This window comes from Elephas maximus, chromosome 11 (assembly GCF_024166365.1).
Source record: "Elephas maximus indicus isolate mEleMax1 chromosome 11, mEleMax1 primary haplotype, whole genome shotgun sequence".
Taxonomy (NCBI): Eukaryota; Metazoa; Chordata; class Mammalia; order Proboscidea; family Elephantidae; genus Elephas; species Elephas maximus.
Window position 1 is genome coordinate 57,284,485 of NC_064829.1, and position 22,862 is coordinate 57,307,346.

A 22,862-nucleotide genomic window follows, 5' to 3' on the forward strand; every position below is an offset into this window, starting at 1 on the left:
TCAAACCCATTTCTCCCTCATGGAAGGCAAGAATACTACCACGGAACCACTAAATTCCTGTTTTTGAAGAGTTGTTGTTGTGTACCATCGAGTTGATTATGACACACAATGATCCTACAGGACAGAGTGGAACTGCCTCATCGGGTTTCGAAGGCTGTAATCTTTACAGAAGCAGACTGCCATGTCTTTCTCCCAAGGAGCAGCTGGTAGGTTCGAACTGCTGATCTTTAGGTTAGCAGCTGAGCACTTAACCACTGCACCACTAGGGCTCCTTTTTGAAGAGTACAGGCAAGTTATTTTTAGAATATCTATCGATTTGGGTTTGTTTGATTAAATTCATGTGCATTTAGAAGGAATGCCAGGGCAGAAGTGTGGTGTCCGTCCCAGTGCATCCTGTTAGGAGGCACAAGATGTCGGTTTGGTGGTGTAACATTGGCCACTTGGTTCAGGCAGTGGCTGTCAGGCTTCTCTCCTGTGAAGTCACTGTCTTCCCCTTTGTAATGAATAAGTATCTTGCAGGGAGGTATTTGAGACTCTGTAAATATAATATTCCTGATAATACGCTTACCTACTAGTTTTAGCATTCATTGATGATTCTTGCCTGAAACAATTATCATTCTGGTTGGCAAATGGTGATTTTTCTAATTCTGCCTACATTTATTAGTTAGCTTTCTACTGTAAGGAAGAGCTTTTACTTCTTCCCCATCTACCCATCTATCTACCTGTCAAAGAAGCCCTGGTGGCACACTGGTTAAGCATTCATCTGCTAACCAAAAGGTCAATGGTTTGAACCCACCAGCTGCATCACAGGAGAAAGATTTGACAGTCTGCTTCCATAAAGATTACAGCCTTGGAAACCCTATGAGGCAACTGTACTCTGTCCTATAGAGTTACTATGAGTCAGAATGGACTTCAAGGCAACGGGTTTGGGTTTTGGATCTCCCTATCTGCATGCGGAAGCCGGACAATGAATAAGGAAGACTGAGGAAGAATTGACGCCTTAGAATTGTGATACTGGCAAAGAATATTGAATATACCGTGGACTGCCAAAAGAACGAACAAATCTGTCTTGGAAGAAGCGCAACCAGAATGCTCCTTAGAAGCAAGGATCGCGAGTCTATGTCTCATATACTTTGGACATGTTATCAGGAGGAATCAGTCCCTGGAGAAGGACACCATGCTTGGTAAAATAAAGGGTCAATGAAAAAGAGGAAGACCCTCAATGAGGTGGATTGACACAGTGGCTGCAACAAGGGGCTCAAGTGTAACAATGATTGTGAGGATGGCACAGCACTGGGCAGTGTTTCGTTCTGTTGTACATGGAATCTCTATATGTCGGAAGCGACTTGACGGCACCTAACAACAACATCTGTCTACCTATCTACCTGACTACCTTTCTATCTATCCGTCTGTCTGTCTACCTACCTATGTCTTAACTTGTGAATTTTATTATAAGGGTTATAACTCATTACTATAATGATTTATTTTGATACCCAAGTTATCCCAGATTTGACCAGAAGGAGCCCCTTCGAACTGGTTTCTGTGTAATTTGGGAAGGTCCTCGTTATTCTTTGAACTCTTCCTTACTTTCTGGCACAAGTTGTTCCAGGCTTATCTTGTGTTGTCCTCACCGCAGCCTTGGGATCCACCATTTATCCAAGAAGCCCTGGTATTTTTCAGTGAATGGTTTTTAGAAACCAAGACCTGGGTGCTAAGTGTGCTCACTGCTGTTCACTCCCCATGTGTTATTGACATCTCCTCTCTCCCAACCTCTGTGTGCCCGTGTGTTCTTGTTCAGCTTCTTCAGAAAATAAATGTCTAAGTTTTTCTCTGGGAGCAGGGACTAAAGGGTAGTGATATGGCTGTGTGGGGACAGGGAGGGGGCTTGGGGAGTCCCCATATACAGACTTTCATCCAGTTCTGCTGTTTGGTCCCAGCTCCCCAGCCCTGCCTTTTGTGGCACTTGCTGCCTCAGCTCTGAACTCCCTGGAGGTTGGCAGTATTCCTCTCGTAAACACTTAGGTTGTCCTTTTCCCACCCTGCCAAGTTACCTGTTCCTCCTCCGTTCACTTTGTCTTCCCAAAGTCTCTTTTCTTACCCTCTCTGCTTTTGTATGTTTTTACCCTCCTTAATCACAGGGGTGGGGGCATTGAAATAAATGGATGTGGCCAATCCACTGTGTTAAGTCAAAAGTCAGATTTGGTTGATTTAAATAATTGTGGAAGCAGCAAGAATGTTGTAGGTGAGACTGAGCTTGGTGTGCTTGTCAGGAGCAGCAACTGGAGCAAATGTTTACATTTGGGAGTCCAGGGAGAAAGTAGCCTGGAGAAAGAGTCTGGGCAGGAGAAATGGCACGTGGCCAAGGCCCTGGGCATGTTGGCACTGGGGTCAGAGTATAAAAGGGGCAACAGATGTTCCTGAATGCCAATAGGTTTTTTTCTTTCCTGTCATTCAAAGAACTCTAGAAGGATACACACACACACACACAAACACACACACACACACACACAGCCCTCAGCTTTACCAACCAGGAGAAGGGCAGACTAAACAGAGAAGGAACCCCCCACCAGCTTTGAGGGGTCTTAGAAAAATCTCTGTTTGATTCAGACCATACAGAGAAACTTGCTTCCCATGTGAGAGCCACCAGGGCAAGTGTGCTCTGGGACCCAAGAAGAAACCTTCATTGTCCTTTGCCCTTCTAGTATTTCAGCCACACCTTGCATAGCTTTGTAGGTCACCCCTTCAGTGGGAAAGACTCCTCCCCAGCAAACCTCCAGGGTCCTGAGAGCAGGGCTCTCCTCTCGCACCATACCTGGGACACAGCTGGGCATATGGCTGGAGCTCCATAAATCACAGAACCATAGAAGAGTTGCTAAAATGCCAGAGCAAATGTGTGAGCCGGCTGTGTGCAAAGAGAGAAGCAAAGTGGCATCTTATTGCTGCTGAGATTCTGTGGAGGGTCTCTCTCCCTCCATAGCGCCCATGCCAGCGTTCCTGAGCCTCTCCCCTCAGCTCTGCTAAGAAATGTGACCCCCCACCCCATGGTAGACTTGTTCCAGAAGGCCTGTTATAAAGGACAAGCTGTCCCTGCATTCTGCCAATTCATATTTCAACAATCCTTGCATTCTGCAATTCCTGAAAATCGTTTGAATAGAACTTCTGGTAGCTGCAGTCTTCTTACCTGGGAGTCCCTGCTCGTTTCTGGAAATGTTTAAATAAGCAAGTATACCTTTAAGGGAATACAGGGCAGTTTTTCTAGCATAATGCCTAGTGATAATGGGTTGTCACCCCAAAGACTTAGCCGTGGCTGGTGGAGGGGTTGTTCTGTGCTGGACTCTGTCAGCCACCACTTGTCTCCGGGAAGGCAAAGCCCTGAAGGGCAAGGACTCTGTACATATCCTTATTACCTGGAAGCCCTCCATTTCCTGTCTATCACTGGCAAGGATAGACAAGTTGTCCCCTCAGGCTCTGATGTACAGGATAAAGCTGAGGTATACTTGGGTAAGGGGTGGTGAAGGGGAAAGTGTCAGATAAGGGCAGACTCAAAAGTAGGAGACACTAAAGAACAGGTCCATCAACCAACCAGGAGAACGTGGGCAGCTGGTCTGCCTCGCACTGGTGCCCAGGGCAAGGAGCAGCCAGCATTGGGTGGTGGAGTGAGAGCTGGCCTTTCTTCCTGGGTCCTGAAGACCACCTAGTCAACATTCCAAACTACAAGGAAGCACATTCTAAACAAACCATTCTGAACAAGGAAACTGAGACCTGCCCCCCGCCCATGAAGAAGTGCTGTACCCAAGGGCACAAAGCTAATTCAGTGGTACATTTGGGGTCCAGGATCCCTAGGTTGCTGCTTTTCCCACACATCCTACAGTTTCTTTAGGATGAATTCTAATGACTGGTCTTTTTATAAGACTCCCAGGACATCTGTTTAATAATTTATTCTAAAATTTCACTAAGGATCAGCATCAAGTAGGTGTCTTTGAAAAGGCTTCATCACTAAAGTATCTGCATTGTAAAACATTCTGTGGGAAGGAAATTAGGAAAGAAAAGGAAAAAAGGGAAGGAAATTGCAATCCAAGCTGCCTCTCCGTTAGCCCTCCCTCCCCGAAGTAAACCAGAACAGCAAGGCCACATAAGCTGCTAACCGCAGCCCTGACCCCACAACCAGGCACGCCTGAGGCCTTCTCCTCAGCCAGGCAGTGTCAGGGGAGGGTTCATAAATACCATGGAGGGGAGATTTTCTGTCAGTCGTGTTTGTTCTCTCACTAGTCTCCAGGTCTAAATACTGCGCCACCTGGCAGGGTTGAGAGTTCTTTTTCAGGCTCGATGGCAGTGAGTTTGGTTTTGGTTAGAGAGGGCTTTTAGGAAAGTGTTTAGTATAGGTACCAGCCCACCAGGAGCCCTGGGGAGCGGTGGTTAAGTGCTCAGCTGCTAACCGAAAGGTTGGTGGCTTGAACCCACCAGTTGCTCCCCAGGAGAAAGATGTGGCAGCCTGCTTCTGTAAAGGCTTATAGCCTTGGCAACCCTGTGGGGCAGTTCTACTCTGTCATACAGGGTCGCTATGAATCGGAATAGACTTGACAGCAGTGGGTTTGGTTTTTTGGTTACCAGCTTGCCAGTATCCAGTATGACAACTTTGTGCAAATTAGAAAGAAGTGCCCCTTCTTCAACACACCAGACTGCCTCTTATTAAGAGGGACAGATTACCCAATAAGCAAGGTATGCACGGGCTTACTTGTGTTTTCTTACTAATCTTAGCGCACAATTCCACCTGTTTTTCACCACAAAGATTTGGCAAAACCTATGTGAAATTGTGCACTACAGATTAGTAAGTAAGCACAAATAAGCCTGTGCATACGTTGCTTACTGGTTAATCCACCCTTGTGCCTCTGTCTTAAATTGTATTCCAAACTATTCAAATCTGAAACAACTGGGTGTGAGGGCTATCTCTGGAGCTGTTCGAAGTGGGTGTAAGCAACAGTTGATTCCTCTCTTCAGTAAATGCCATGTACAGAAGGTTGAGTTGAATACCTCGGTCACTCAGGCTTCTTACAGAAGCCCAGACGTTGAGTTTAGAACATTTCCCACTGAAGAGAACCCGCTGTTGGAGGGTGATATCTAACAGCCAAGAGTAACCCGCTGTGCTTGTTTTAGAAAGAAGGAGTCACATGGCCATAGACTGTTATACCTGGAAGGAACTTTGAAGGTCGTCTAGGCTAGTTCCTTTCATTTTGCAGTTGGGGAAACTAAAGCCCACCTAGACCTTGCCACTGACTCTCAGCACACAGCTTCTACTCACCAGTACAGAGGAGATGAGCTGAAGGTCAGAGGCTCTGGTGAAATCAGAGGGTCTCCAGACACAGCAGACACTCCTGGAGTCCAGGAGGGCTTAGTGCGAAGGGATTTACAGAGAAGAAAAGGAGCTGCCAGATTCCCCAAATGCTCCGTGTGTTTGAGAAAGACACTGGTGGGCGGCCCTGTTCACCTCTTTCTGGCAAGGGCCATCTGCTCAACACATATATTCTTTTATGGAAGCATGAGTTGTATTTGATAATGTAAATCAGTAGTATAGGATTCACTTCAAGGATTTCATTGTAAAGACCCTCAGCAAAGTTGGCTATAAGAAGCAAACGGCCTAACAGCAGAATCTTTATAGGCTTGCCCCACACATCCTACCTCAGTGATGGCCCAACTGAGGCACAGTGGCTGGTCAGGAGCTGCTCATGCAAGGGGCACACATACACACAGTAAACCCCAAATGCCTGCCCAATTATTCTCTCAACATGTCAGAAATTTTTGGAACAGTTGTTAACCTATAACCTTGTAGGTCTTCTCATTGCCCTCTAGGGAACCATCTCCAGCTTCAAAGTGTACCTCCAGGTCAAAGCAGAAACATTTGCTTGGCAAGAGAAAGAGAAGATGTTCCTTTATGGGCCTTTCCTGGCAGCAAGAAAAAGGACATTGTTCCAACAGGCTGGTGCGTGATGTGGTCAAGGAAACACATTACTCCACCTTAGCGGGGTCTTCTCAGGACACCCAAAGGGCGGCATCAGGTGGCTGACTGTGTGGGTCAGGCAGGCCTTCAGGTTGGGCAGGATGTCCATCCACTGGAGGAGGAAACCTGATTGGTTAAAGATACAGGGTCAGACAATCCAAGCCTGTGAGTGGGGAGCCAGGGAAGAAGCCTTGCTGTGGCACTGGGGAAACTGGACCAGGGGAAACCTCTCTGGGCTGCAAGAAGAGATGACCCAAACGCCTTGGAGCAATTCGAAGAATCAAAAGCTAGTGACCAGGATGGTACCTGGCTACCATTACCGAATGTTTTGATTAAAGATTGTATACAAGAATCCTGATCAAAATGGGGAAAATGCAGAAGAGAATTTCAAATTTTTATGGAATCCAGACTTTCTGGAGCCACTGAGGCTGGATGAACCTCTGAAACTATTGCCCTGTGATAATCTTTAAAACTTAAACCAAAAAAACCTTCTGAAGTCTTCTTTAAACCAAATAATAGTTTAGCTTAATTAGTAAAGAATGCCTTAAGCATCGTGTTCTTTTAAAGAACTATATGGGATCAAATTGACAACAGCAAATTGAAAGATTAGATAGGAAAGTTTTGGGGCAGTGAGTTTATGTTAATGGGGGAGGAACAGTTCAGAAAAGGAGGGTGAGAATGGTTATACAACTTGAAGAACGTAATTAATGTCACTGTTTAATTGGTGTATTTTCTGCTGAGCATATTCTCAATAATGGCACAAATAAAATAAACTATTAAAAAAACAAAAAGTTAGTGACCAGGAAGAACGTTTTATTCCTTATAGTCCCATTAAGCCTGGTGTGAAACTGCACCATCTCCGGCACAGCAGAGCAGAAAATCTTATTTCGGGGCCTCTGAAACCCTCTGGTGCAGTGTCCCAACTCTCATTCCTTGCTGCACATTAGAATCATTTGAGGAGCTTTAAAAAAAAAAAAAAAAAAAAAACCCATGCCTGGCCCCCATCCTAGACAGTTTAACAAAATCTCTAGGCAGTGGGCTCTGGGCATCAAGAATTTTAGAGGTGGCTCTCTAATGTGCAGCCAGGGCCAAGAGCCTCCGCCCTGGGTGTTAATGACTTGTCCCGTCTCCGTGTTCTGTAATGTGTTTGCATCATAGAAGGGCACAGGGTTAGCCAGGGCTTATCCAAAATCATAAAACATTAGTTCAGCGACCTCTCTCCAGGTCTGCTTGATATTAATCACACCCTGCCTTGCACAATATTTGGTTATTTTCTCTACAAGAGTGTGTAGGGTTCCTTGAGAGCAGGAAGTGTGTATCATTTGCCATTGTGTTTCTCACTGATGATGTTCGGTGTCCTGTCGCCGACCTTCTGTCCTTCACCAAAACCAGTTGATTTTATTCTTAAACATTTCTGTATGCTGCTCCTCCCATCCCCTCTGCTCTCCTAATCCTGGTTTAGCCCTAGTCATCTCTTGTCTATTGTGATAACCTGCTAACTTACTTCCTCTGTGTTTTGTTTGGTTTAAATAGATAAGTAGATAGCTGTCGTCAAGTTGACTCTGACTCATGATGAGCTTATGTACAACAGAACAAGACATTGCCCGGTCCTGCATCGTCCTCAGGATCGCCAACTAGTTCAAGTCCATTGTTGTAGCTACTGTGCCAATCAGCCTCACCAAGGGTCTCCCATGCCCTCGCTGATCCTCTACTTCACCAAACACAATGTCCTCCTCTGGCATTCAAAGCAAGCAAGCCAGACAATGTTCTGTTATGATCATAGGGTTTTCATTGGCTGATTGTTGGAAGTAGATTGCCAGGCCTTTCTTCCTCGTCTGTCTTAATCTGGAAGGCTCACTGAAACCTGTCCACCATAGGTGGCCCTGTTGGTATTTGAAATACTGGTGGTATAGCTTCTAGCATCATAACAACATGCAAGCCACCAGAGTACGACAGACTGACAGATGGGTGGTGGGTGTTTTATTTACCTGTTGCTGTCAAGTTGATTCTGATTCATGGTGGCCCCATGTGTTACAGAGTAGACCTGCACCATAGGGTTTTCTTGGCTGTACTCTTTATAGAAGCAGATTGCCAAGCCTTTCTTCCATGGTGTTGCTGGATGGGTTGAACTGCCCTTAAATCCGTCTACCACATAACCTTATCATGATCTTTAAAGTACACAGATCTAGCTATTTTACTAATTTGCTTAAGCCTTTCCCTACCTCCTCATCACACATAGCACCAAGCTCCTGGACATAAGACAGCTCATGAAAACCGTGATGGTGTAGTGGTTAAAAGCTATGGCTGCTAAACAAAAGAGTCAGCAGTTCAGATCCACAAGGCACTCCTTGGAAACCCTATGGGGCAGTTCTTCTCTGTCCTATAGGGTTGCAATGAGTCAGAATCAACTCAACAGCCATGGGATTTTTTTTTGTATGGGGGCTCATTGGTGCCGTCTGGAGTCATTCGACCAAGTATGACTGCACACGTGCTTGGGAGCAGGGCAGGCATAATGGTGGCGACACTGGCTTCTTTCATCAGTATTTTTATAAAGGGAGTTGAGTGAAGGAAATGTCTTGGAATAGACAATCTTCCTAAACTCCCCCAAAATAACTTCAGTGGAAACAATTGTGGTAACGTCCACTCTGCAGTTATTGTTTCAGTTCGACTGCAACCTGGGAAAACCTCCTGGCATTTCTAAGTCAACTGGGAATCAACTAGACTTCCAGAGGCCCAGAAACAAAGGGATCGCGCTCAAGAGCCGCTCTGGGTGTTCGTGGCCCACTGGTCCCAAAGACAATCCCAGGGCTTGTGTATAGTTTAGCTTTTCCTCTCTCCTGCCCTTTGAGGGACATGTTTACTAGAGGCCTTTGTAGTTTCCCGTAGATGGCTTTTTCTAAAAAAAAAAATAAATAATAATTTGTTTTATTTTTGTTATTGTTGTTGAGAATATACACAGCAAAACAAACACCAGTTCAACAGTTTCTACACGTACAATTCCGTGACACTGATTACATTCTTTGAATTACGCAACCATTCTCACCCTCCTTTTCTGAGTTGTTCCTCCCCCATTGACATAAACTCTCTGCCCCCTAAGTTTCCTATCTAGTCTTTTGAGTTGCTGTTGTCAATTTATTCCCATATAGGTGGATTTTAAACAAGCATAATGCTCAAGGCAGACATTCTTTACTAGTTAAGCTAAACTATTGTTGGTTTTAAGAAGACTTCAGGGTCCCATAGATAACTTTTGGAGGATTATTACTAAAAGAATATGTTATAAGTATACTTGTTGTTACAGTTAGAGGCCACTGAGTTAGTTTTCAACTCATAGTGACTGTGCAACAGAGTAGAACTGCCACCATCAGGTTTCCTAGGCTGTAATCTTGACGGGAACAGATCAGCAGATCTTTCTCCTGTGGAGCTGCTGGGTGGATTTGAACCACCGGCCTTAGGCTTGCAGCTGAACACTTAACCACTGTACCACCAGGGCTCCCTGTAAGTACACTTAAGGTTCAAGACTTCCCTCCAATCAGTTGTACAGCCCAGTATCCCGGATCTGACACCTCAGAATCCTCTGTGACTCTCTTGCCACCCCACCAAGTCTAACCAGTCCCCTCCTTTGAAATGTCTTTCTCCAGCCCTCACTCAGCTACTAGATCCAGGTGTTCCTCACCCAGGCCAGGCAATAGCCCCCCATCTGCTCGGCCTGCCTCACTTCTGCTTCTCTTGCCAGTCTGCCCCCAAAGGAACTGTCCTGTGTACTTTTGCTCAGTCCTATCTCCCATCACCTCCCTCCCTGACTCAAGAGGCAACTCCAGCTCTTCAAGGTCTTCTGGACACAAAGTCTAAAGTCCTCTGTGGGGCATCCATGGTCTCCTGGGATCTTCCTTCACTTCCCCATCCACCCTCATCATCCACTGCCCCCTAATCATTGTCCCAAATGTTCCAAGAAAGCCTTATTTTCCTGTCATTTTATCCTTTTCAAGACCTCAGCTTGTTAACTACGTGACTAAATATGATTAAAGGTCCTGGGTGGTGCAAACAGTTTGTGCTTGACTACTGACCTAAAGCTTGGCAGTTCAGACCCACCCAGCAGTGTTATGGAAGAAAGGCCTGGTGACCTGCTTCAGTAAAGATTACAGCCAAGAAAACCCTATGGGGCATTTCTACGCTGTAATACATGAGGTTGCCAGGAGTCAGAATCAACTCAATGGCAACAGGTAAATATGATTTAATTTTTGTCATTTTGTGAAAAACCCTCTTCCAGACTACTGGTTCTTATTTTTGACTCACTGTACACAAAGACCAGGTGTCTTCTTTTCCTCTCTAGTCAGCCTTAGGAGCCCTCCGTGCTACCTCAGTGTCTCTAATCCTCCGCTTCCTCAGAATCTCTCTTGTTTTCCCCTTCTTCTAAGAAGCGTTTTCTAATTACTGTGCTGGAACATTCTAGAACCTTTTCTTTCTCAGAACATGGTACACTACAGCAGTGCTTCTCAAACTTTAATGGGTAGTCTAGGTCCGGTCTGGGGTGTCCAAGCTGGCAGCTGAGAGAGGAGTGGCTGCAACTTCTTGAATATCCACATTTCCTCTTCTATGCCTCTCAAGAGTTTTGATTCATCATGGATAATCTGTCATCAGGAGAAACTCAGCTGAGGGCTCACCAGGTTACTGATGAGTCTCTGGAAAGTACAAGGAGAATCCTGGGTTTGGCCATTGAGTCTCAGGATGCAGGAATCAAGACCATCACCATGCTGGATGAACAAGGGGAACAACTAAACCGTATAGAAGAAGACATGGACCAAATCAAAAAAGACGTGAGAGAGGCAGAGAAGACTTTAACAGAACTCGACAAGTGCTGTGGTCTTTGTGTCTGCCCATGTAACAAGGTGAAGAACTTTGAGTCTGGTGAGGCCTCTAAGGCAACATGGGGAGATGGTGGAGACAACTCACCTAATGTAATATCTAAGCAGCCAGGCCGGGCGGCAAATGGCCAGCCTCTGCAAGCAGGCACAGGAGCAGCCAGCAGTGGATACATTAAACGTATAACTAATGATGCCAGAGAAGATGAAATGGAGGAGAACTTGACTCAGGTGGGCAGCATCCTGGGAAATCTAAAAAACATGGCCCTGGACATGGGCAATGAGATTGAGGCTCAAAATCGACAGATAGACCGGATCACAGAAAAGGCTGACAGCAACAAAGATCGTATTGACATTGCCAATGCCAGAGCAAAGAAACTCATTGACAGCTAAAGCTATCACTGTACTTTATCATTTATTTACTTCCCTAGCTCCTCCTTCAGAGTCATTACTTTTTCAGAGTTTTGGTCACACACTCTTCTAATTGGGAGATAATGTAAGAAGGGCCAAAGGAGTAAAAGCCCCCTTATTTTTTAATTTTCTTTTTCCTTTGAGGCCAGACTGTGCTGCTCAGCCTTCCTTCTGGTATTTTTTTCCTCAGTTCATACTCTTAGATTGGTTTTCATACATCACATATTGTGTTGTTTTTCATCCTCCTTGCTTACTTTAAGCAGGTTCTTTTGCTTTCAGGATTTGCAAAGATAGCCATGAAGAAGGAAGCTGTAGTTTGAGGGGGGAAAGGTGGCAGAGATAAGGGATTTTTACCTCAGTAACATCCTGCGGATTCCAAAGCGGAAAGTTACATAGCCACAGTAAAGGTCTCGTTGGAATTAGTTTTTAATTCAAGTCGCAGTTACTGCCAATTTAGGCTACACTTGATTTTGGAGCTATTATGCACAACATTTTTGTTACACATCACAAATATGCAACCTCTGCTCCTAAAAGGGAAACCCTGGTGGTGCAGTGGTTAAGAATTTGGCTGCTAACCAAAGGTTGACAGTTCGAATCTACCAGGCACTCCTTGGAAACCTTATGGAGCAGTGTTCTACTCCTTCCTATGGGTCGCTATGAATCAGAATCGACTCCACAGCAGAGGGTTTGGGTTTATTTATTTATTTTAATTCCTAAAAGAGGAATAGAATGAGTTTTCTTAAACCGAGCTAATTTTCTGAACTCTTAGTGATTAACATATGTATGTAGACTTTGTGATCCCTTTTCATATTAGACCATTCAGAAACACTTTGTATAAACAAATTGCTTTTTATTTTCATATTGTTAGTAGTATCATGATCCCATATCAGGCCTGTAATTTGTTATTAGTCTTCGAAGGAAAAAAAAAAATGTAAATACATATGTGTAACATGAGAATTTCTCTCTAAAGCAGGGCTTAAAATTTTTTGGAAAAGTTTGACAAAGTATATCAAGTGAGTTCAGATTTACCTCAATGCCGATAATTACGTTCAGGTAGGAAAAAAAAAAAGAATTTATTTTGATCTCAGGTAGAAAAATAGATTGCTTTGAGTTTTACATAGCTTTAGACTTAAAAAAAAAAAATAGCTGAAACTTACCCCGTTTAACTAAAAGTGATGAGGTGTATTACGCCTTTGGTTTAGTTGAGCCTTATCCAGGGTAGAGTTTATTTAGATCTTGAACAGTGTTAGGAGAATCAGATTTTTATTTGTTACTTTTATTCAAAAACTAGCCTCTGCATACCACAGAGCTATTAATATGGCTTGGTTTGGCTTGGTCTTTACAATTAAATCTTGTAACTAACAATGGAATTGTTCTTTCAAATAGGTAACGTGTTTTCGTGACTTATTATTTTGAGGGCAGCAATGTAATCTGCTCTCATTTAGCCAATCAAATAAAGCAAATGTCCATAAATCAAGAAGCATTCCAACTTGGAAAGTTGCCTTTAGCACCTTTCTAATTTTCAGTGGAAATATTGACAGGATTTTTCTTTCTATGATTTGCCATGAGGTTCATTTTCATCATTACTAATCTTTTATTCATTTGGGCTTAAATACACTAGTGACTGAAAGGAAATGTTTGTGAGGGAGAACTACAGCCCACTTCCTGGAGAAGATTCAGTTAACATAGGAACTTTCAAAGGCTGGACAGGAAAATGTTTCAATTCAGTGAGACTCAATTAGGCTCTCTGTAATAGCAATGCTTTAGGCTAGAAGGAGTAGTTTGGCAGATGATGGTAAATGTATAAAGAAAGAAGGTGTAAAACAATGGGGATTGTGCTATACTTAAATCCCCTTCCTAAGGCAAAAAAAAAAAAAAACATTGTTTTAATACTGTCCTGTGAAATAGTCCTGAGGATATCAATATGCTACCCCGTAATATTGTGTATCGGTTGGAAGCATGAGCTAAGGCACCAAATGGTCCGAATTTACACTTGCGCTCTGCCACCTGTGGCTGAGTGACTGTAAGCCTATTTCTGTCCCTCAGTTTCTTTGTAAAATGGGGATAAATAATTCTACCTCATAGAGTTGTTGCGAAGTCTCAACACGGTAATGCAGGTAAAGCAATTAGAAAAGTGCCTGGCAAATGTAAGAGCTTCGTAAATGATAAAAAAATAGCTGCTATTAAAAATAACACCAACAACAAAACTTTAATGGGCATACAAACAGCATGTGGATTGGTTAGATTGTGGATTCTGATTCGGCAGGTGTGAGTGAGACCTGAACTTCCAGATTTCTAACTAGCTCCCAGGTGAAGTTGAGGTTGCTGGTCCATGGGCCACACTTCAAGTCACAGTGGCTTCCAAATTTTGCTGCACATTGGAATCCCCTGATAATTTTTAAAGATAGGGGTGGCAGTCTTCCACCCCCTAGGGTATGACCTGGGCATGGCTATTTAAAAAAATCTCCCCAGGTAGTTCCAATGTACAGCAAAGGGTGGGAGCCACTGCTTTATGGTATATAGATAATACAGATAACACTATTATTTATTTCATCTGTACTTCTCTTGTCTCCCTGCACTGACTACAAGGCCTTCAAAGGTAGGACCTCATCAAGTTTTTTCTTTTTTTGGCACAGTGATGGACAGATTGAATGTTAGGCCCTCAAGTAAAATTTTGATGATTAGTCAGTATTAATAAAGCATGCACTGCCAGTAGGGAACCATACTAGAGGTCAAGAGGGAAACAAAAATGAGAAATGAATCTTGCCAAAGGATCGTGAAATCTACGTAGTTCCATCCTTAGCCAAAGGTGACAGTCAGTGTGGCTTAATTTCAAGAGCTCTGGACATACTTCCTCCCCATCTCCACCCCTAAGGGAAAAGACAAACTCTATCTCGCAGGCTCACTCATTCAAAAACAAACCAAAACTACCACTACTGGTTTTTTCTTTTTGGTCTAAGGCAGTGATTGTCAACTTGGCTACTCTGTAGAATTACCTGGGGAGCTTTTAACATCCCTGAGCCCAGACCACACCCAGATCAATCACATCCAAGTGTCTACAATGCGACCTGGGCATCAGGATGTTTGAAAGCTCCCCAGAGGTTTTCAGTGAGCAGCCAGGGTTGCAAGCCATGATCTAAGGTTTTCATTGATATAAATGTAATTATAATCCATTTATTCTCATCTCAGGGGAACTGAGTTTGTCAGGTCCTTTCCTGAAGGCAGGTTCATATAGCAGTGAGGCGGAGAGTGTAGGGGAAGGGCCCAGAATGGGAAGATGGGCTGCTGCAAGAGGCTATTTGGCATTCCAAACAGTTCCCTAGAGCAGGGGTTGACGAACTATGGCCTGTGGGCCAAATCCAGCCCATGACTTGTTTTTTTAAATAAAGTTTTATTGGAACACAGCCACATTTATTTGTCTACATGTTGTCTATAGCTGCTTTTGCTTTGTAATGGCAGAAATACATAGTTGTGACAGAGACCATATGGTCTTCAAAGCCTAAAATATTTACTATCTGGGCTCTTTATAGAAAATGTTTGCTGACCCCTGGTCTAGAGGGTTGACTCAGCATCAACACAAATACTGAGAATTTTTACAACTACTTTTTAGACTCTTTGCAGTATTTTAGTTGCATGGAAACCCTAGTGGCGTAGTGGTTAAGTGCTATGGCTGCTAACCAAAGGGTCGGCAATTCGAATCCGCCAGGCGCTCCTCGAAACTCTATGGGCCAGTTCTACTCTGTCCTATAGGGTCTCTATGAGTTGGAATTGACTCATCGGCACTGGGTTTGGTTTTTTGGTTGTTTTCTGAAAGCAGAGCATCTGTATTGATGTGCTGAGTCCTGGTTGAGCCAAGGTGTGGCATCAGGTGGCCAGTGCTGTGGGCTGCTGCCCTCTGGCCTCAAGCAGCCTCTTTGAATTACCCCGATGTGCCATATAGTTGTTAGTGCCTTCTCCCTGGAATCACTGGGTAGAGCAGACCATTAAGCTACTAACCAAAATGGTGGTGGATCAGATCTACTCAGAGATGCCTTGGAAGGCAGGCCTAGAGACCTACTTCTGAAAGATCACAGCCATTCAAGACCGCATGGGGAAGTTCTACTTGTAAAAATATGGGGTTGCCATGAACCAGAATCATCCTGATGGCCACTGATCTTCTCTGCGGGCGGTAAGGTGGGGGAGTTAGGAGGCTGGACAGCAAAGTGGATAGCCTGGAGGAGGTGGACAGACTGGGCTTGGAATGCTTTGTGCCTAAAGCGCTGGAGTGAGGTGAGGAGATGCTGCAGGAGGCAGAGGCTCCGGAGATGGAGAGGAGGAGGGGATGGAAGTCCAAGCCTGAACAGAACAGAAGGAGGCAGGGGGTGGGGAGGATGGCCAGGAAGTGCCTGGGGGCTGCATGTCAATGCCCTGAGTCCAGGCTCTCAGATTCCCTTCCACTCTTTCTTGAGCCATCACTATGCTCCTGAAATTAGGTCAAATCACTGTGTACTCCAGGCACGTGAAGGGAAATAGATACCAAGGAGGTCATCGGAGCTGCGATTGCTGCAATGGCTTAGGGAGCCTGTGGGCCAAAACCAGTGGCTGCCCAATTTAAGGCAACCCGTGAAGACCCTTTTTGGTGTCAGGGAGTTCTTAGTAGCCCACCTCTACACAGCAGGAGGTCAGTCCAGCTTTCCGGGAAAGGAACAAGTAATTGAATTTCTGAAATGGTAGATTTGAGAGAGAGATACAACCAGTAGCCCTAAAGTATCTGGATTCACTTTAAAAAAATAGTAAAATGGAGACAGTTATTCATTTTACCAAAGATATTTAGAGCAGGACTTGTAATTGCCTAGTACAGTTAAAAGACAATTTCACACAGAAATTTTTCTGCATACAAGCAGCTTTTTAGGAATTCATCTGTATGTACTGGTTTCTTACCTTTCTTCTTTATTGGAAATCTTGGTAAGACCATGTTGCTCATACTTTTTAATTTTTGGCAACACACTTACCAGGGAGGTCAGCTCTTTTTGGTGTGACCATATTAATACTGAATTTGGCAGTATAGAGATGAATGCCTTAATCTGGTCAAAGGGAGCGGGAAGAAGCCAGGTGCCCTAAGAGCCCAGTTCCTGCAGCCCTGTGAACTTAGGCTTTGGATGTTAGCATTGTGCTTGGAGTGAGTCCAAGGAAACTATGACTTAAGCCAACCCGAGTAAAGAGACTTTCCTACTGGATTGTGGCAAAGTGAGAAAAACAATGAATTTACATTTTACTTGGGGATTAGGTTCAGAAGAAAATTATCACCTTGAGTCAAAATTACTCTTGAAAACCCTTAAACTGACCATAAAGTTCAGAATTCTTGGATTGGAGTACGTGCCTGGTACAATGTTACGTACATATAAATATATAGCATATATTCTGTTATTAAGAGCACATGAGCCCAATATACTGTTTAATGTTTGTTTCTCCCTAAGTATCTGTAGGAATTTGAGTAAATCAGACAAGCAGTTGATTGAAACTATGGTATAAAGAGCATTGCTGAAGGACCGCAATACTTGCTCCACAAAGCCTGGGACATGGCCTTGCTGCTTTTGGGTACTCCTTTGCCATGGCCTCCTTGCCCACCTGCTGCCCCCTGCCCCTGCTCCTATTCTCTGACAGGCCAGCTCTGGCCCACCAGTGCAGGGGCAGAAAAGTGACTAACCATCCATTCACAGAGGCCCTTGAGGCATTTTCCTCCTCTGTCTGGGGCCCTGGTGGCACAGCGGTTAAGTGTTTGGCTGTTGACCAAAAGCTCGGCAGTTCGAATCCACCAGACACTCCTTGGGAACCCTATGAGACAGTTCTACTCTGTCCTATAGGGTTACTAGAAGTCGGAATTGACTCAACAACAACAGGGTTTTGTTTTTTTTTTTTGTAGTGGAGTACACTATGGAATTTTAGCCTCCCTGGTAGAGGTTTTACATTTTAGATCATATAAGATAGAATCAATCTTCTAACATTTTCCTGTTGGTTCTTAGTCCCTGACCTTCAATATTCTTATCTGTTTTTCCTGTTCATTAACGTATTAACAAATAAATGTCTCTTGTATTTGACATTGCCCGGTAGATTCTTCCCAACAGGGCTGCCTTTGGGGTCATGTTTGCTCTCCATGACTCCATGGATATGAAACGATCAACCACAAAACAACAACACCTGCCGACCTCCATGGGGTTCCTGCTTCATGGGTTTGCCCAGTAGGCATGGCAGCTGGTGGCAGTGTCTGGTCCTTCTTCTGGGCCAGACTATTCATGAGGCCCTCACTCCAGGTCAGCCGGAGTTTTCTGGAAATATAAAAGTCATTTACTTACTTAGCATTTTGGGGAATGGTAGGAGCCTGATACAGGCTCATGAAGAACAAGAGAAGGACCATGTTTTCCAAGAGGCCAAATGGAGAGTTGATGCCCAGGCATGAGGGAGGAGACAGGTGTGTCAGCTAGGAGAGAGCAAGGCTGTGGCCACAGGGTTTACCTGGCCAGTGACCAATGTGGCTGCCTCCCTGCTTGAGACCTTTCTCCACTTCTCAGCCTGAACTAGGATCCTCAGACTCTTCCAGCTCCAGTATTCCATGATTGCGCTGCCTCCTAATAAAGGCTGAACTGCTCAGTGCTGTTTGTCTACATCGTCTGCAGTCTGGGAGGCTCCTTAACACAACAGGAGGAAGACATTCTTGTATTTGTGTAACGCTTTCACTCATTTCAAAGAGCTAATATATGTGTGAGAGACAGACAACAGACCTATGAGATAGTTTAAGAAATGAAAAACCAGTTCTCTTGGAGTCTATTCCAGAGTCATGGCAATTCCATGTGTAACAGAGTAGAACTGCACGCCATAGGATTTTCAGTGGCTGTTTTTGGAAGCAGATTGCCAGAACTGTCTTCCCAAGTACCTCTGGGTGGACTCGAACATTCAACCTTTTGGTTAGCAGTTAACCATTTGCACCACCCAGGGACACCATGAGATAATGGTTATTGTTTCCTGTTGCCGTCAAGTCAGTTCTGACTTACGGTGACCCCATGTGTGTCAGAGTAGAACTGCTCTGTAGGTTTTTCAAGGTTGTGACCTTTCAGAAGCAGATCATCAGGCCTGTCTTCTGAGGTGCCTTTGGGTGGGTTCATATCATCAACCTTTCTGCTAGTAGTCAAGTGCTTAACCATTCGTGCCACCCAGGGCCTTCTATGAGATAGTTACGCCTATATAATTTCTATCAGACAGTGGTCCAAGTGAGTGGTTAGAGGTCACAGGGATACCTTAAGGGTAAAGTGGATTTGGCTTCCATGAAGCTGCAGACTGTGACATTGAACTCTGTGGTGGCCTCCTAAACCTGATCAAGGCTGACTGAACAAGAATTAGGCACAGCAGTAGCCAGGAGGCCCCCACCCCACCAACCTGTGGAGTGAAGAGCAGTGCGAGTTTGGCGGCATGGACACCACCCTCCAGCGAAGAGAAGCAAGAGGAGGAGAGGCCAGTGGGAAGCCTGCTGGTGGGCCATCATCTAGAACATCTGAGGGCCACAGCAGGCAAGTGCCCTGCAGGGCAGACGTTGGGAGGACATCTGAACCAGGCCTTCTGACATGTGTTCTCCAGGCCTAAAGTGGTCATCAGGGAAGCCTGTCCCATGGTGCAGAAGTGGCTGCCCACATGGAGCTCCAGCATGGGAGGGGCTTGTTCTCGGCCACTCCTCCTTGCTTCTTGATCCCCAGGTGCACGGCTGGCCCATGGGTCTGAGGTAGGGCAGGAGGGAGCTCTCCAATGCCCCAGGGTCTATCCTGCAGCCTTCACTTCTCTATCCTGACACCGTATGCCATGTGACAACCCAGTTGGGAGCATGAGCCTTAGAGGCAGCAGACATGGACTGCTGCTAAATAGTTGGGTGGCCTGGAGCAGTTTGACCTTATACTAAGCTTCCTGTTCTGTAAAAACGGGTTGGTAATACAGTGGAATTACCTGGTGAGCCACTGAACTTACACAAATTCAGCTCTCTATCTTGGCAAAGGAAATATGGTTTTATGTTAAGGGCTATGAAAAAAATTAGAACTGGATAGTGGTAATGGTTGTACAATATGGGGAATGTAATTAATGCCACTGAACTATACACGTTGGTTGGAATGGCAAATATTTTGTTATATACCTATTTCACCACACATACACATTCATACATAAATACACGCACACAGAATAACCCATTGTAAAGCCTGGGGATTTTGCCCATCATCCCACCCAGTGGGCACCAAACTGGGAGGGAGAAAAGCAGGGAGGGGAGGGGTGGTGCCTTCCTGCTTCATGGTCTCCACCTCACTCAGAGTGAACGCATTTCAGCATCATGCCAGGGGTGGTCAGAGACATGTGACTTTCCCTAATGAGGTCCTGAGTGCAAGTTGGCACCTCGGCCTGGTGAGAGTCATCAAGACAAGGACCTTTTTCATTTATTTACTTATTTTTATTGTACTTCAGATGAAAGTTTACAGAACCAACTAGTTTCCCATTAAACAGTTCGTACACACATTGTTCTGTGACTTTGGTTAACAACCCCACCACATGTCAATACTCTCCCTTCTCGACCTTGGGTTCCCTTTTACCAGCTTTCCTCTTCCTTCCTGCCTTCTAGTCCTTGCCCCCGGGCTGGTGTGCCCCTTTAGTCTTGTTTTGCTTTATGGGCCTGTCTAATCTTTGGCTGAAGGGTGAACCTCAGGCATGACTTCATTACTGAGCTGAAAGAGTGCCTGGGGGCCATACTTTTGGGGTTTCTCCAGTCTCTGTCAGACCAGTAAGTCTGGTTGTTTTTTGTGAATTAGAATTTTGTTCTGCATTTCCCTCCAGCTCTGTCTGGGACCCTTTATGTGATCTCGAGACAAGGACCTTTTTCAGACCCCGAAGGAAAGCTGGCTGTGCTGGATACTGACAGTTGAACTGTGGGTCTCCATAGAGCACGTCCGTGGGGAAGGCCGGGGTGATGTGGACTGTGCACAGACATAGCCCTCTTGCTCACTCGCTTTTGACTCCTAGTCCTGGAGTAAGACACAGCCCCAGGCCCTGCTGGGGGTCCCTGCAGTGAGTGTGTGGGCATGTGGTAGGAACCCCAAGCCTCTGACCCTGCCCACTGCCACCACTGCTCCTGCTGCTCTTCCACTTCCGTAGAGCAGGTACAGCCAAAGTTAGGGCCCTGTTTTCTCCTTCCTCCTTTTCTTCTTTCCTTCCTCAGGTGTGTCGTCAGCACCCTCTATGAGCCAGGCACTCTTCTCGGGCTGGGTGTGCTATGGTCAATGAGACAGGCAGCCCTGCCCTCTCGGGCCCCACATCCGGGGGTGAGGTTTGGGATCCAGGGGTTCTCCACCAGCCAGGTCTGGGGAGCCAGGAGAGGAGCCAGCATGGCCAGGGTGCAACAAGGCAGCAAGCAGCATCTACTGCCTTACAGCCTCAGGTCTATGAACGTAGGGTGTCTCCCCGGCCCCCTCCTTCTCCAGGCCCCTCCAGGTGTGCTGAGGGTGGGGCCATCCTCCTACCAGGCACCAGCTCCGCTGGTAGCCAGCCCTCACGTACCTTGCCTGCTCCCTAGGAATAATGCCGTCTTGCTTTTCCCCTGGGTTTCTTTTCTCAAATAGATAAGAAGCACCTTAAAGCCTGAGACCTAGGCAGCAGAGAGGTCTTCCCTGACCACTCCACCCACGCCTGCTGCTCTCAGCCCCTTGCCCTGCCTTATTTTGCTCCATGGCACTTCTAACCATTTATCATATTATATACGTGCTTGCTGTCTCTCGTTTCACTAGAATGTATGCCTTATAAGAAGAGCAATTTTGTCTGTTTTTTCCCATTACTGTGACCCCAATGGCTAAGGTAATAATATTTATAGGATGGATGGAGGAAGGGGATGGTGGATGATGGGGTGGGGTGGGTAGATGTCCGGGTCGGTGGGTGAATGGCCCGGTGGAAGTACATTGCTCTTGTCACAGGGCCAGCCGGCTGCAAGGCCACCAGGCACACATGCTGTCCTTGCTCAGAATATTTGCTTTTCTCTTCCTCCCCCTGCCCACACCCCTAGACCCAAGATTTATTGGCTTATAGCTGTCATCTCAGAACAAGGCCCCTGCACTCCCAGCCTGGGATTATTAACTGCTAGGGGTTAACTGTTCTGGGCCACAGCTCTGCAGGGCCTGCCCTCAATCCCTCAGAAATACCCACCACATCAAGTCGTGAGAAACCAGCCTCCTGCCTCAGTGGAACAGGCTGGTTTCACATAACGTGTTTTTGTGACCAGAGCATTCACGGGCTGCCCCACAGAGCTGCAACTTACACCATGACTGGTCTCTGGGATGGGCATGCGTGTTTATGTGTGCGTGTGTGCATGTGTGCCTGCATGTATGTTTGTGTAAATGTGTGTACATGTGTGTGCATATGTACATGTATATGTTTGCTTTGTGTGTGCACATGTGCATGTGTGTGTACATGTGTTTCACATGTGCTTTGCAGCATTGCATGTGGAGGAGGTATTATCTTTCCGCCCTCTCAGAAGAGTCTTGATTTTGTACTCTGCTTGTCTCCCAGGCCCATTTAGTTATCAAAAGTGGTCAGAGGTTAGACAGAAGAGGACCTGTTGCCAGGGAGTTGTCTTTCTGGGCACAGAGCTGACAGGAGACCTGTGTTCACATGCAGATGCTGAGGCGGAGCCCTGACCCAGGGTGATGCTCCTCCAGGCAGACCCAACTCACGCTGACTAAACACCAGGAACCTCTGTGAACCAGAAGCCAGTTCTGTCATGTCTGATGGGGGTTACCCTTGGCCTGACACCACACAGGGCTCTTTCAAAGCAGAGCAGAAGGATTTGTCAAGCAAAGAAAGGCCTTTAGAGCAAAGGCCACTGTGCGCTACGTTTTGTTTTTTCAATTTTATTAATTTTGTTGTTGTTGAGAATATACATAGCAGAACATACACCAATTCAACACTTTTTACATGTGCAGTATAATGACATTGATTACATTCTTCAAGTTGCGCAACAATTCTTATCCTTTTCTGAGTTGTTCCTCCCCCATTAACATAAACTCACTCTCCCCTCATCTTTCGAGTTGCTCTTGTCACTTTGATCCCATATAGATAGTTCTTAAAAGAGCATAATGCTCAAGGCAGACCTTTTTTACTAGTTAAGCTAAACTATTGTTTGGTTTAAAGAAGACTTCAGGGGATATTTTTGGTTTAATGTTTAAAGATTATCTCAGGGTAGTAGTTTCAGGGGTTCATTTACCCTCTATGGCTCCAGAAAGTCTGGAGTCATGAGAATTTGAAATGTTGTTCTTCATTTTCCCCCTTTTGATCATGATTCTTCTACAGAATCTTTGATTAGAATGTTCAGTAATGGTAGTCAGACACCATCCAGTTCTTCTGGTCTCCTGGCAAAGGAGACAGTTGTTCATGGAGGCGATTAGCCACACATTCTATACCCTCCTCCTATTCCTGACTCTTCTTCCTCTATTGTTCCAGGTGAATACAGGCTGAGTATTGTGCCTTGGAGGGCCACTTGCAATCTTTTAAGACCCCAGGCACTACACAGTGAACTAGGAGGTAAAACAGAAGCACTAAACCTG

At 45.4% G+C, this 22,862-nt stretch overlaps 2 protein-coding genes across 6 annotated transcripts in view; both read left to right on the forward strand.

Moving 5' to 3' along the window:
• CTIF (cap binding complex dependent translation initiation factor) overlaps positions 1-22,862 on the forward strand; it is a 301,119-nt gene that overhangs the window by 117,151 nt on the left and 161,106 nt on the right. The gene's annotated exons all lie outside the window — the stretch shown is intronic.
• Positions 709-12,484, forward strand: LOC126086124 (synaptosomal-associated protein 23-like). Its single transcript, XM_049902311.1, has one exon. It carries the CDS (start codon positions 10,615-10,617, stop codon positions 11,245-11,247), a length of 633 nt encoding a protein of 210 aa, XP_049758268.1. The 5' UTR covers positions 709-10,614; the 3' UTR covers positions 11,248-12,484.